A 12,135-nucleotide genomic window follows, 5' to 3' on the forward strand; every position below is an offset into this window, starting at 1 on the left:
AAGTATTAAAAATGGGCTTAGAGACTATTGGGCACTACGTCATATTTTCACTTTCGTGATCAAGGCGAATAAGGCGGGAAATCCACACGGGTTGATCATTATTGCACGGGACTCGTTTTATAAACAGCAGGATGGACACACCCGGTACCAGTTCATCGTCAGACAAGGAAAGGTGAGGTTCTTCTGAGATTATTGGTGTTGACTTCTTAGAAGAACACCCGTGAAATGATCTCATTTTCCTTTGTTGCATTCTGTGTTATTATTCTCAGGAATTGATGTTTATTTTGAGCACATCTTCATCTGATTATTTTGTAGATGAAATAATTTTTTTCTTGAATATTTAGAATGGAGGCTGCAGAGACTGCCATTACTATGTTGGCGCAAGGAAAGCGCAACATGGTGTGTGGAGAAATTCCAAATGCAGTAAACCAGTTTCAGGAAGCATGCAAAGTTCTGTGAGTTGTCTTGACTTACACTGTCAGCTGTCCTAAGCTTTTCTTAGTCTTTAAAGAACAAATGATCTGATATTTATTGACATGACAAACTGGTCTCTTGATCTGCCCAAGAAATCTTTAGTTTCAAAATCCAAGGGTACACCACCAACATTACTGAAAATGTAATTGAAATTTAACTTTTAATTGTGAAACTGGTAATTGTAAATGATCTTGGTCAAATATATAGACATTTACCATTGTTATATTTGGTAGTAAATTCTCACTATACAACTCTACATCGACAAATAGTCAATAATTGTAATATTGGCTCGTCCGAAAAATAATGACCGGTCAATATTTTTTTAATATTGACCGGCTAGGTATAATATCTAGAGAATATTCCCCTTATTTCAATTAATCGCCTCTGATTTGTTGATTGGTAAACGATGACGTAAATAACTCTTCGCGACTCCAAAACAAGGTGACGTCATAATAAGCAATCAGTCAAGGCAAGTAAACCACGAACGCGCAATGCGGCGGTTTGCTATCATAACGTGTATATGGATTTGCGAATTTTTGTGAAGTAATTCAGGTAAAACATCTTTAGCTTAGTTCCTATGGACGGTGGAATATCACCAGTGACCTTTTGATGCCAACGATGTTTTGGAAATGAACTTTGCGCAAAATTGAATTCTATGTTGAGCCGAGAAAATTACGGCGATCTGTTTTCAAATCCTTTCTTGATTTTTGGTTTGTTTCTTCATATAACAAAACAAATGTTGACTGCATTTTCGGACAACAATGATTATATTAGCCCTGTTGGGACGAATATATTGCCCTCTGCTTCGCGTCGGGCAATATTTCGTCCCTCGGGGGCTAATATAATCAATGTTGCCTTCAACCCCAGTCAATATTTGTATAATGTTTAATATTGTGGTTCTTCTATCACCATGCATTGCTTCCTTTCATTACTCCATTCCCACTGTTTGGTCTCGGTGAATTCATAACCCAAGGTGACCACTGGTCAACTTTTCTGTCAAATGAGGATGATTTGGTCTCATACTTTTTCAATTTTCAAGGAATTCTAAATAGAATGAACAGGGAATTTTCAATATTTTCAAATAACTGGGCATTTCAAAATTTAATCAAGTATTCATTGCTTTGATACTGTACTCTGTGTTTTAAACTTTTTGAAAAGTTGAAACACTGTGTTTGCATTATAAATGTTAATTTCTCTGCAATTGAATTGGTAATATTTTGTCAACATTTTGAAAAAACAAATTTTGTGATCAGAGGAAGGTAACTATATGGTGTCAATTAAAGAAGAGAAACAAATGTAAATTGAAAGGTATCTTGAAAATGATTACCAGTTTTTGAAACATAGGGAAAAAGCTAACAAAGAGCTATGGAAGCAAGTATTTAGTTTCAAGTTGATACTCGGTAGTCACAATGTATTGGGACAACAGATATTTGATACGCATGCTTTCAATAAGTCCACATTTTATGTTTTATTTTAAATAACTCCTTGTAAGCAGCTTTTTAGTATAAAAAATATTTGAATTGTAGAGCAAAGGCCTATGGAGAAACGGCCAAAGAATGTGCAGAAGCATATTTCTATTATGGCCAGTCACTATTGGATCTTGCCAGAATGGAAACGGGTGTGCTAGGGAATGCTCTACAGGGAGGTTTGTACTGATAGAACTTATTCAATAAGATTGTAGGAGTGGATAGTTCTTAGTTTTGAAATTCTGCTGTGGTAAATGGTTGCTAGTGAACCTATGTGTGAAGTATGTTTACTAATATCTAGTAAGTGTACTAGTGTGCATTATTGTAGATATGGTTTTTCATTTGGTATGTGGCTTTTAAAGCAGTTTCGTTATGTTCATCTTCTCATTGGGGCATGAAGGGATGTTTATTGCTGTAAAAGATCAAAGGTTTTGAGGTTCATACTACGTTCTAGTAACTTTCAGTGTGTCAATATATAAAAAATGGAGGAAAGGTGTGAAATTAAGAGGGCGTTACATTTACTGCATGTTCTTGAATAGGTAAAAAATAAATTGTCCAAAAAGTATCTTCCAATCTTTGTATGCTCTTTTAAATGTCTGTGGAATTTATGGCACTTTCAGTCTTCAGTGATTATATTATAACATTGGTTGTGGAGGGGGAACAAGTAATTTATTAACTTGTCTGCAATGTGGGATTGTGATTGTAGTTCCAGAGGAGGAAGAGACAGAAGAGGATAGTAAGCCCTCTGAACAGTTTGAGCCAGTCGAGTTAAATGGTGTGTGGCTTACTTTCATTATTAAGAAACTAAATGGCTACTTGATGTCAGATTTTTAGTTTATTTTGCATAATGTATGAAATGTTCAAAGGTTTCAAAAGTATCTGTTAAGTTATACAACTTGCTTGTTAGGAGAAGACCGGGAAAAACTTCGAATGGAAGTGTATGATGCTATGTCAGAAAATAAAGAGGGTGCTAAGGAGGAGGGAAAAGAATGTGAGAAAAAGGAGGGGAAAGATAAGATGGAAACGGATGATGAGAAAAGCAAGAAGGAATCTGAAAAAGATGAGAGCAAGAAGGAATCTGAACAAGATGAGAGCAAGAAGGAATCTGAAAAAGATGAGAGCAAGAAGGAATCTGAACATGAGAAAAGCAAGATGGAGACTGATCAAGAGAAGGGAAAGTCTGATGATGAACCAGTGAAAAATGGAACAGTGGATGGGGAGAAGAAAGAGGGCAAAGGTTGTTGAATGAGTTGTTGTTCTGGATGTTGCTTTTAGTTGAACACTGATCCAAGTTTGGTGCTTGCTTTGTTTGCTTGGAGTTGTTAATTTTTAGTATGCATGAGGCAGTGGGAAATTTGCTGAATTCATTTGTATTTGCTTGGCAATTGTTTTGTTTTTAACCTGGTTTTAGATTTAACATGCACTTTTCAACTTGTCTTGCACATTCATTTAACTAATATGTATTTTTCCAACATAAGCATTTTAAAATCTTTTTAGTTTTGTTTAGCAAGATAAAAATAAAAAGCATCAATTTAAAGAAATTGGTTCCTTGATAAAAACATTTGCTTGTATATTGAAATATATATCACTATTTTCTCTTGGCTTTAAATCCAAAAATCCTATGGAAATACTGCTTTTGAATGAATTTAATTGAAGAAAAAGAAATGACTAATTCCTTTTTCCTGCAATTTAGAGGGAGAAGAGGAGGAGGAAGGTGAAGGTGATGAGGAGGGGGAGGATGAAGGCGAGACTGGTGGAGAAGGGGACACAGCTGAGGAGGGGGAGACGGCCGAGGAGGGGGACACCGCAGAGGAGTCCCAGGAGGAGACAGAGGGAGGCGAAAAGAAAGAGGTACTGTTTTACTGTATTGTTTGGATGATGGATTAACACTAAGTTTGAAAGGGGATGGGGGTGGGGCTGATGGTTTATGCTTGTTCTGACTGCTAAGTGCTGTGGTAAATCTTCTATTTGGAAATGGTGGGCCATTACTATTGAAAATATGTAACAATTGTTTCATTGGTATTGTGCTTATGAGAGGCCATATATTCAAAAAAATGTGTATGTATCTCTAATATTGTTTTAATTCAGAACCCCGATGACATTTCCAATCTGCAGTTAGCTTGGGAGATGTTGGAACTTGCTAAAGTTATTTATCTCAAGTAAGTTATAATTACAGAAAATTCCACAGATCTTATAAATTCACGGTTATGAATGTTCGTATTGTATTCAGTGTGTGATTGGACCTGATTTGATTTTCATAATAGAGAGGAAGACAAGAAATCTAAACTAAAGGCAGCTGAATCCTTCCTTAAATTAGGCGAGATCAGTCTGGAAACAGGTCAGAACTTGGTGTAATAATGATATTGTACATTCCTAAAATAATTACTTGCACAAAAATCAAAAGAATGAAAATTTTTGTATTTACTGAATAAAACTTCATATATTTATGTTGGAAAACACTGAAGTTGTATTGTGAATTTCCTTTGTATGAGAATGAATTATGAATCTCTGGATTAATAATATATCACCTGATATATCGCCAATGTAGATTTTCATTACCATATCACGATAGTTTTGTGTTTTATAGGGTTTTTTTTTCTTTGTTCTAAGACACATTGCTTTAATGATAGGTCAAACTTCATATACTGTATTGCTTGTTTACATGGATATGAAAGAAACAGTTGTATTTACAGAGTCCATAAAATTTGCTATCCAATGAAATTTTGTAATATTTTGCTTTCCAGAAAACTATGAACAGGCATTATCAGATTTTCAAGAATGCCTAAAAATACAAGAAGCTGAACTTGAACCAGACGACAGACTTCTTGCCGAAACGTATCCTTTCTCTTGTTATCAACCTGTCTCCATGAAGAGGTCTGAAGTAATGTGTAATGAATAAGGTTTATGTTTAAAAAAATCTTATTGCATTTAGGCCTAAAAAAAAATAGTGTGTTTAGGGTAACACTGATGAAAAAATTAAGTTAGGTAGGTGGGGATTTTTTTTTTATTTTATCTATTTTTTTTGCCTGAATCCTAAGAATGTTTGTTTGTTTCATATTTAAAAACATATTTTTTATTGGAAATAAGATAAAATTCACAGTCGGATAAAATCAGGCATCTAAAAATGGTAGGATCGGGCCATTTTTGTAGGTTAGGTCGGGTTACCCGAAACACACAACTTTTTTTTTTTAGGCCTTAGCAACATGTTAAGGTAGCATTCCTTGACCTATTTAGACATTACCAACTTGGGTTAGCCCATGGCTTCAACAAACAGTATGATGAATCCATAGACCAATACAGGAGAGCAATCAAAGTGATGGAAGCCAAGATAGGTAGAAAGCTTTTGTATATTGTGCTACTTTAAAGTTTTACAGAATTGATTGTTCTGTTGATGGATTTCTCGAATGGGATTGATACACAAGTTTAATGTGTCTAAATGCAGGCAAATTAAAGAAGACTGTTGAAGATGGTACTCAAGGAAAAGGCAAAGGTAAGGTAGTAGGAATATAAACGAATGCTGGTGTTGCAGACAGTCCATTTGTGGAGTGTGTTGTTAATGATTCTAAATGATTGTAGAACCACAAGCAGCGGATGATCCCATTAAAGCTGCACAACAGGAAATAAAAGATTTAGAAGAGATTCTTCCTGACATTAGAGGCAAGGTAAAAATACAATGTCAAATATCAACATCGAACAAGTAGTTTCTCTATTTCTTAAGAAAACCAATTGTGATTTAGAAAACTGACGGGCTTAATTCTACAAGATCCATTTTATTGATTTGGTCAAAACTTTCAGAGTCTAAGAAAAATCACAAACAGCACAAAATAATCATGATGTCATACTGTAGCAAGTTTCTTTTCTTTAAGATTGAAGATATGGAAGAGGAAAAGAAAAATATTGATGAGCTTAAATCCATTACAAAAGATACCCTGGCTGCTGTAGCAAGTGAACTGAAACCAGCAGAGTCTTCAGAGGTCAGAAAGCTATATTTGTTTATTTAGATGCATTTTATATTTTTTATTGATTTAAAAAGTAATTATCTTCAACTTTTGTTTTAAATTTAGCCCAAGAAGGCAGCTTCAGACATTAGTCATCTTGTTCGAAGAAAGGTTCGTAATTATTTCATTTATCTTATCAATGTTGATGTTAAAAAAAAACAAAAAGCTAAAAAAAAAAGTCTTGTTCATGATTTCATGGATAAAATATACACATGGTAACTGCGGCCATCATTATAACATCAGTTTGTCTCCAAATTAATTTCACCTCTTGTAACTAATAAACAGGATAAGTTGACGCATTATATAAATAGTGCCTGTTTGGGAGGTAAGAGTTGAAATTGACACCCCGTGAAAACCATTGTCAACTGAAGTGAAGCTCTTACCCTCCAAAACAGGCACTATTAATTTTATTATACTGAATATCTTAATTTTAAAGAAAACTGTACTGCTTTTATATAAGAATGATGTGATTTCTATGGCAAACCGTACGCGCATAATAATGTGCATGTAACAGTTGTGTTACCTGTGTGTTGCTAATGCTGCGGGTGATAGAACAGATTACCAACTGTGTCTAACCAATCAGATTTCAGTATTTAACATGAAAGTATTATAAATCTTATTGTTGCAGAGGAAGCCTGAGGAGGAGAGTGCTGAAGCCGATACAAAGAAGACACGACAGGAAGAGGGATCGGGGGACACCGAAAAGAATGGTACTGCCAATGACAAATCTGAATCGGCAATGGTAAATCAGACCCCAAGTTACCATTACAAATGATTCACATGTTGCAAAGTTTTTGTTGGGCACAAATTCTGTTGAAGTTGTATGCATGCAAGTTGTTAACTTTTAAATACTTTCAGTTTTACTGTATAATCCTAATTAAATGTGAGGAATTAATAACTGCAGCACCCTTGGTGGATTTTAAAATCTCACCGTTATTTTCTGAAAATTGAGAACTACCGTATTTTTCGGGGCATATGCCGATGTGGGGCATAGGATGAATTGCTCATTTTTAGACAAACTTCAAGAAAAATCCTTAGACTTGCCGAATTGGGGGATAAGCCGATTTTCAATCGATGATTACTATAGTGAAAGTATGACCGCTGATTAAGGAAGTCATCGTATGAAGTATATACTTTCAGAATATCGATGTAGAAAGTCAAAAGAGTAATTAAAGTTATTAAATTTGCTTAACATATATATTTAAGCAATTTTTAAAAATACATCTGTGTTTTGTGGCTGTTTGGTCTCTCCCGTATTCGTCGGTGTATCGTTACGTATCGTAATTTTACATAGTGTAAATTTAATTGCAACACCAACCTCCAGGTTCTGTCTGGTAGAACTTAGTATAATATTTTACCAAACCTTTTATATTTTATTAATACCTTATTGCTAAATTTCATTTAATCAAGTTATACTTTGAAAGCTACTTGTAAATACGGGGTATGGCGTCCATTAGCTCAACACGTGGTTTCATATTCAAATAAAGTTATCCCCCGTAATCGCTATGATTGAGAAAACGAAATACCAAACATAAAATATTTAATTTGTGTTCTTTCCATTAATTAATTAAATAGTGACTTGCCGTTATGCAGAGAAGTTGTAATGTTAAAAACACAGTTAATGCAATGAAGTGTAACGGTGTACACTACGTGTCTCCAGGCTGTGTTTGAGTCACGGGTTTCACACCTTTGTATATACACGACTCCAGAATACCGTTATTTCATCTAACAGAAAATTAATTGTAAAAACACAAAGCATTTGATTTATTCTACACTCTAGACCAGTGATTCCCACGAACGCAGACATGAAGAATTCACAAAAATTCCGTCATATTACATTCTACCCGGTTTCGTTTTCTTTTTTACTACGCAATAATAGTTTCCAGGGTTCATACACGAACGTGGGAAAAAAATTCTTTTGATTGGGGTTGTAAAGAAATACCTCGTACAGTACGATGTCCTTACAAAATTATCAACGGGACAACTATCGAACAATAGTTCAAACGGATGAAAAAAAAACAACCCTCATAATAAACTGCTACAACAGTACAATGGATAAAAACAGTGGATTTTATATTTTACTGTTAAATTTTTTCAACTTTGAGTCTACGATTAGCCGATCCCGGGGGATAGGCCGGGGCTCGCTCATCAGAGAAAAAAAATACCGGCCTATGCCCCGAAAAATACAGTATTAGAAATAAGGTGAAAAGTTCCACATTTGCTATTTTATATTCTTGCAATTTGACACAAGCCAGGGGGATCACGGAAATAAGCCCTCACGTAATTATAAGGAGTTTACAGTATGTAGTTGAAAAGCCAGAGAGTTTCTGATGGGAATTTATAGATATTTTTTGACGCAAGTTGATCACTTAAGATTGATGCACCCGAGGTTACTGGCTTATGTATAGTAAAACATGCTTATACCGAACACCTTTGTAATGAATTAACACTTCAAGGGAAGTAATTTTTATTCCCTATGGGTTTTAGATGTATTGTGAAGCTACAAATATAAAGAATTCTGTTTTTAACTAAGCAAAATTGCAATCCCTGGCACTTTGTTATAAGCATTTTTTATTGTATTGAAAATTTTCTTTAAAAGATATTGAATCAAAAAAAAGATTATTTTGTCAAAGCCAAAAATGAAAACTGAAGAAATGATTTTGAAAGTATGAAATAAACCTTGAAAAGATATCTTTTTTATTAAGGATATTGACTGCCATTTGTTAAAAATAGTTGCTGTTGCATGTTTTTTGTTGACTAGCATGAAATGTAACTTCTGTTTTTCATTTCATCATTCAAGTGAAATAAGATACATATCATTATATAATTTTGAGCAAAATTATGAAATGAATATTTTAATGCTTTTGATTTTTCTTCAGGAAAGTGATACCAAGAAGAAAGAAAGTATGGATGTGTCCGAACCCCCAACCGCTGTGGCTTCTTAGTCTTCCTCTTCAGTCCATCTTTTTGTTGGTATATGTGGAGGTCATGACCCCTAGATCATCCTGCATGATGATTTGCATCGCTGCAAAATCAAACTGCTTAACTTTGTGATATTTATTAACCATGTACATAACCTCGCATGTTTGAAAAATAATTGAATCATGAATTGATTCCATTGTTCCATTTTTCACTTTACATTAAAGCAGTAGTTACAGATATTAATTGCGTCATTATTTGTTAAATCCAAGATAGTATGAAAAAAATATGCCTTTTGGTATGTTCTTCAAGGAAAAGGAATAGAAAATACTCATTATACCGGAACCTTAGTTGGTACTTGCTACATTTTACAAAACTTATAATTAAAATGTGGATATTATGATACATGTATATATATGGTGTACATGTAGGACACAAAAATATATTTTTCAAAGACACTTGTGCACATGAAATGTTAATTTGTGCAGAGAATCTCCTGTGGTTAGCATTGTCCCTCCACTTACTACCGGTAATATATAGTGGAAGTCGAGAAGAGAGCAAATATTGTATTCATGTAAGCAAAACGGTTACATTATGGATTAGTTTACTCGTCATTCATCATTTCCTCACAGCAGACGATGTTGGTTTATGCTGTATAGCGGTATTGTAACACACAGTGCAAGACAGAAAAATCTCTAAACAAACCGATCTTGCACCAGTGAAAACGTGAGAAAATAAATCTTGTACAAGTAAGAGATAATGTAATGCTGATGAGATAATAATTGGCTAGTGCCTTTGAGGAAACATGGTAATACGGCATCATATTGTATATCAAAATTGTATCGTGTAAATTTCATACAGTATTTTATGATACAATATTTATTTATATAGCACTATACAGTACAATATTGTATTGTGATCAGTACAATATTGTCGTTTAATATAAACATTGTGTCTTATGATATATGCTACGATAAGCAGTGTTTTAGTAATACAATTCCATGTCTGATATTCATATGATATAGTATCACAATATTGTACCATTTGGTTCAATTTTGCATCATGACATTGTATCATGGAATGTTAATGTATCATGATTTTGTCAATGATATACAGTATCATGTGAAAGGATATTGTATCATAAAAATGATGTATCATAAGATACAAAATTTTGTACATGTATCATGTAATATGATACAGTAATATATCATATCATTGTACAATATTATTTAATGTAATATGTATAAACCATATTAGGTCAACTTCAACCCACTTGCCGACTGCCTTTGTATAAATGGCGAGTAATGAATATAACGTTGAAAATTTAATGTTTTATAACAATGTTACAAATTTCAATTTGGACACATAACCAAACATCATAATACTCTCAGAGTGACGTCATAATGCTCAAAGGGAGTAATATTTCATATTGTTATACTTTCATGTTAAATACTGAAATCTGATTGGTTAAGACGCAGTTAATACTATTTACTATTACCCTCAGCGTTAGCAACGCACTTGGCAACGGGTAACATTAAAAAATGTTACATGCGCGAAAATTATGCGCGTACGGTTCGCTGTAGAATTCACGTTATTCCTATATAAAAGCAGTAAAATTTTCTTAAAAATTTAAAAAAAGACATTCAGTATAACAAAATAAATAGTGCCTGTTTGGGAGGATAACAGTTGAAATTGACACCCCTCGAAAACCATTGTCAACCTCCGCTTCGCGTCGGTTGACAATGGTTTTCTCGGGGTGTCAATTTCAACTGTTACCCTCCCAAACAGGCACTATTTATATACTGACTGTGTATGGAATATACATGGTGACTGCTGTTATCCAATGATTTCCTTACAAATGAGCAGGAGGTACTACTAAAAAAAATTATACTTGGTCCAGCATCAAGATAATCGGGATCAAATATGAAACTGAAGCTACCTCTATTTACACATCCAGTAATATTAACTGTATAAATATTGGCTAGATATGAACAGAATTTACTTTATTTTGTAACCAGCTCTAGGACCCCAACACACTTTAAGTTGTTCAAAAATTTTAAAAAACTTCTATGACGTCACCCATTGTATTTAGTCAACGTTTATTTTCACTATTCAACCAGCAGGTGTTAGATATATAAATATCCAACTGATAGGAGTTGGATATTTTTAATATCCAACCATCAATCAGTTGGATATTCAAATATCCAACAGGGCATTAAACAAAGAAAACTGAAAAAAATATTGAAACGTGTATTTCCAATATAAATCCAAATTTATAAAACAGAATTTTGTCATCCATAAATGTATATCCGATAAGCCACGAATAATTGTTTTGCAGAACTATCTCCTTTTCTTAATTTTGATAGATTCGGGATCACATATAAATCACTTTCATAAACTTTTAGATTTCCTCTTTGAACCTTGAACCATATCACTCCTTCTAATTATTTTAACAATATAGGAAATATTGTCGCACTATGACTTCATAAGACTCCTATCAATTTTTTAGATAAACCATCGTCTGTTAATTGACGTCAAAATTTAGATTTTTCCTTTCTCCTTGCAAGTTTTAAAATATCATGCATTCAAACAGTATCCATGTTTTTCCAGGAATTGTGGATCTCTATATACATTGTACAAGTGTGTACTTTGCGTTAAAAAATTCATCTTCTAAATCTATGTCTGCTCAGTACAGCGGTATGGTTTTCTATAACATGCGCACCTGTTCACTCGTCCATGATTAAAAAGGTGTGTTTGGTTAGGCTATTGTGTATGGTATTGCTGGAATTTTACCTTTGTATGACATCACAGTTGGATATATGAATGGGTCAATGCTTCTTAGAGGCTCAAATGGGGGAATTTTTTTAAGTAAGATAAATAACTCGATAGTGTTGAATAGTTTAGAGAAAACATCCCCTCCTCGGGCCTTCGGCCCTCGGAGGGAATGTTTTCTCTAAACTATTCAACACCATCTCGTTATTTATCCATTACTTAAACCTGCCTGACCATCTACCGGGTAGATGATCAAGATCACTCTCCGTTTCTGAAGCTACCTCTGTGATTCATTTACATACCGGTAGTTAAATCAACTAAGCAAGTTTGCACAAGTACTATAATTTACATAAACATGTGACCTGCCTCAAAAACCTTAACCTTCTTTTGGCTCAGATTAAGCATCCAAGTCCGTAGAGTGCATCAGTATCAAAAGATGCAACATCTATCCAAATTTGATAAATTACATGATACAATACCTGGGTTTGTCTACCAAATGTCACCTG

General features: G+C 34.0%; 1 protein-coding gene across 2 annotated transcripts; it reads left to right on the forward strand.

The window, feature by feature from the left end:
* The first annotated feature begins 16 nt into the window (after positions 1-16).
* LOC105344820 (histone-binding protein N1/N2) lies at positions 17-9,099 on the forward strand. 2 transcript variants are annotated; one of them, XM_011452709.4, is made up of 16 exons: positions 17-172; positions 345-455; positions 2,001-2,119; positions 2,647-2,715; positions 2,848-3,177; positions 3,634-3,791; positions 4,029-4,099; positions 4,205-4,278; positions 4,685-4,775; positions 5,175-5,272; positions 5,383-5,430; positions 5,517-5,602; positions 5,807-5,914; positions 6,005-6,049; positions 6,567-6,680; positions 8,818-9,099. In XM_011452709.4, the coding sequence occupies exons 1-16, from the start codon at positions 132-134 to the stop codon at positions 8,881-8,883; spliced, it is 1,629 nt and encodes a 542-aa protein (XP_011451011.3). In that variant the 5' UTR covers positions 17-131; the 3' UTR covers positions 8,884-9,099. The 2 variants fall into 2 exon arrangements, with proteins under 2 accessions (XP_011451011.3, XP_011451012.3); XM_011452710.4 differs by having other exon boundaries at positions 6,567-6,648; positions 8,818-9,023.
* Positions 9,100-12,135: the final 3,036 nt, after the last annotated feature.

Source organism: Magallana gigas, chromosome 7 (assembly GCF_963853765.1).
Source record: "Magallana gigas chromosome 7, xbMagGiga1.1, whole genome shotgun sequence".
Taxonomy (NCBI): domain Eukaryota; kingdom Metazoa; phylum Mollusca; class Bivalvia; order Ostreida; family Ostreidae; genus Magallana; species Magallana gigas.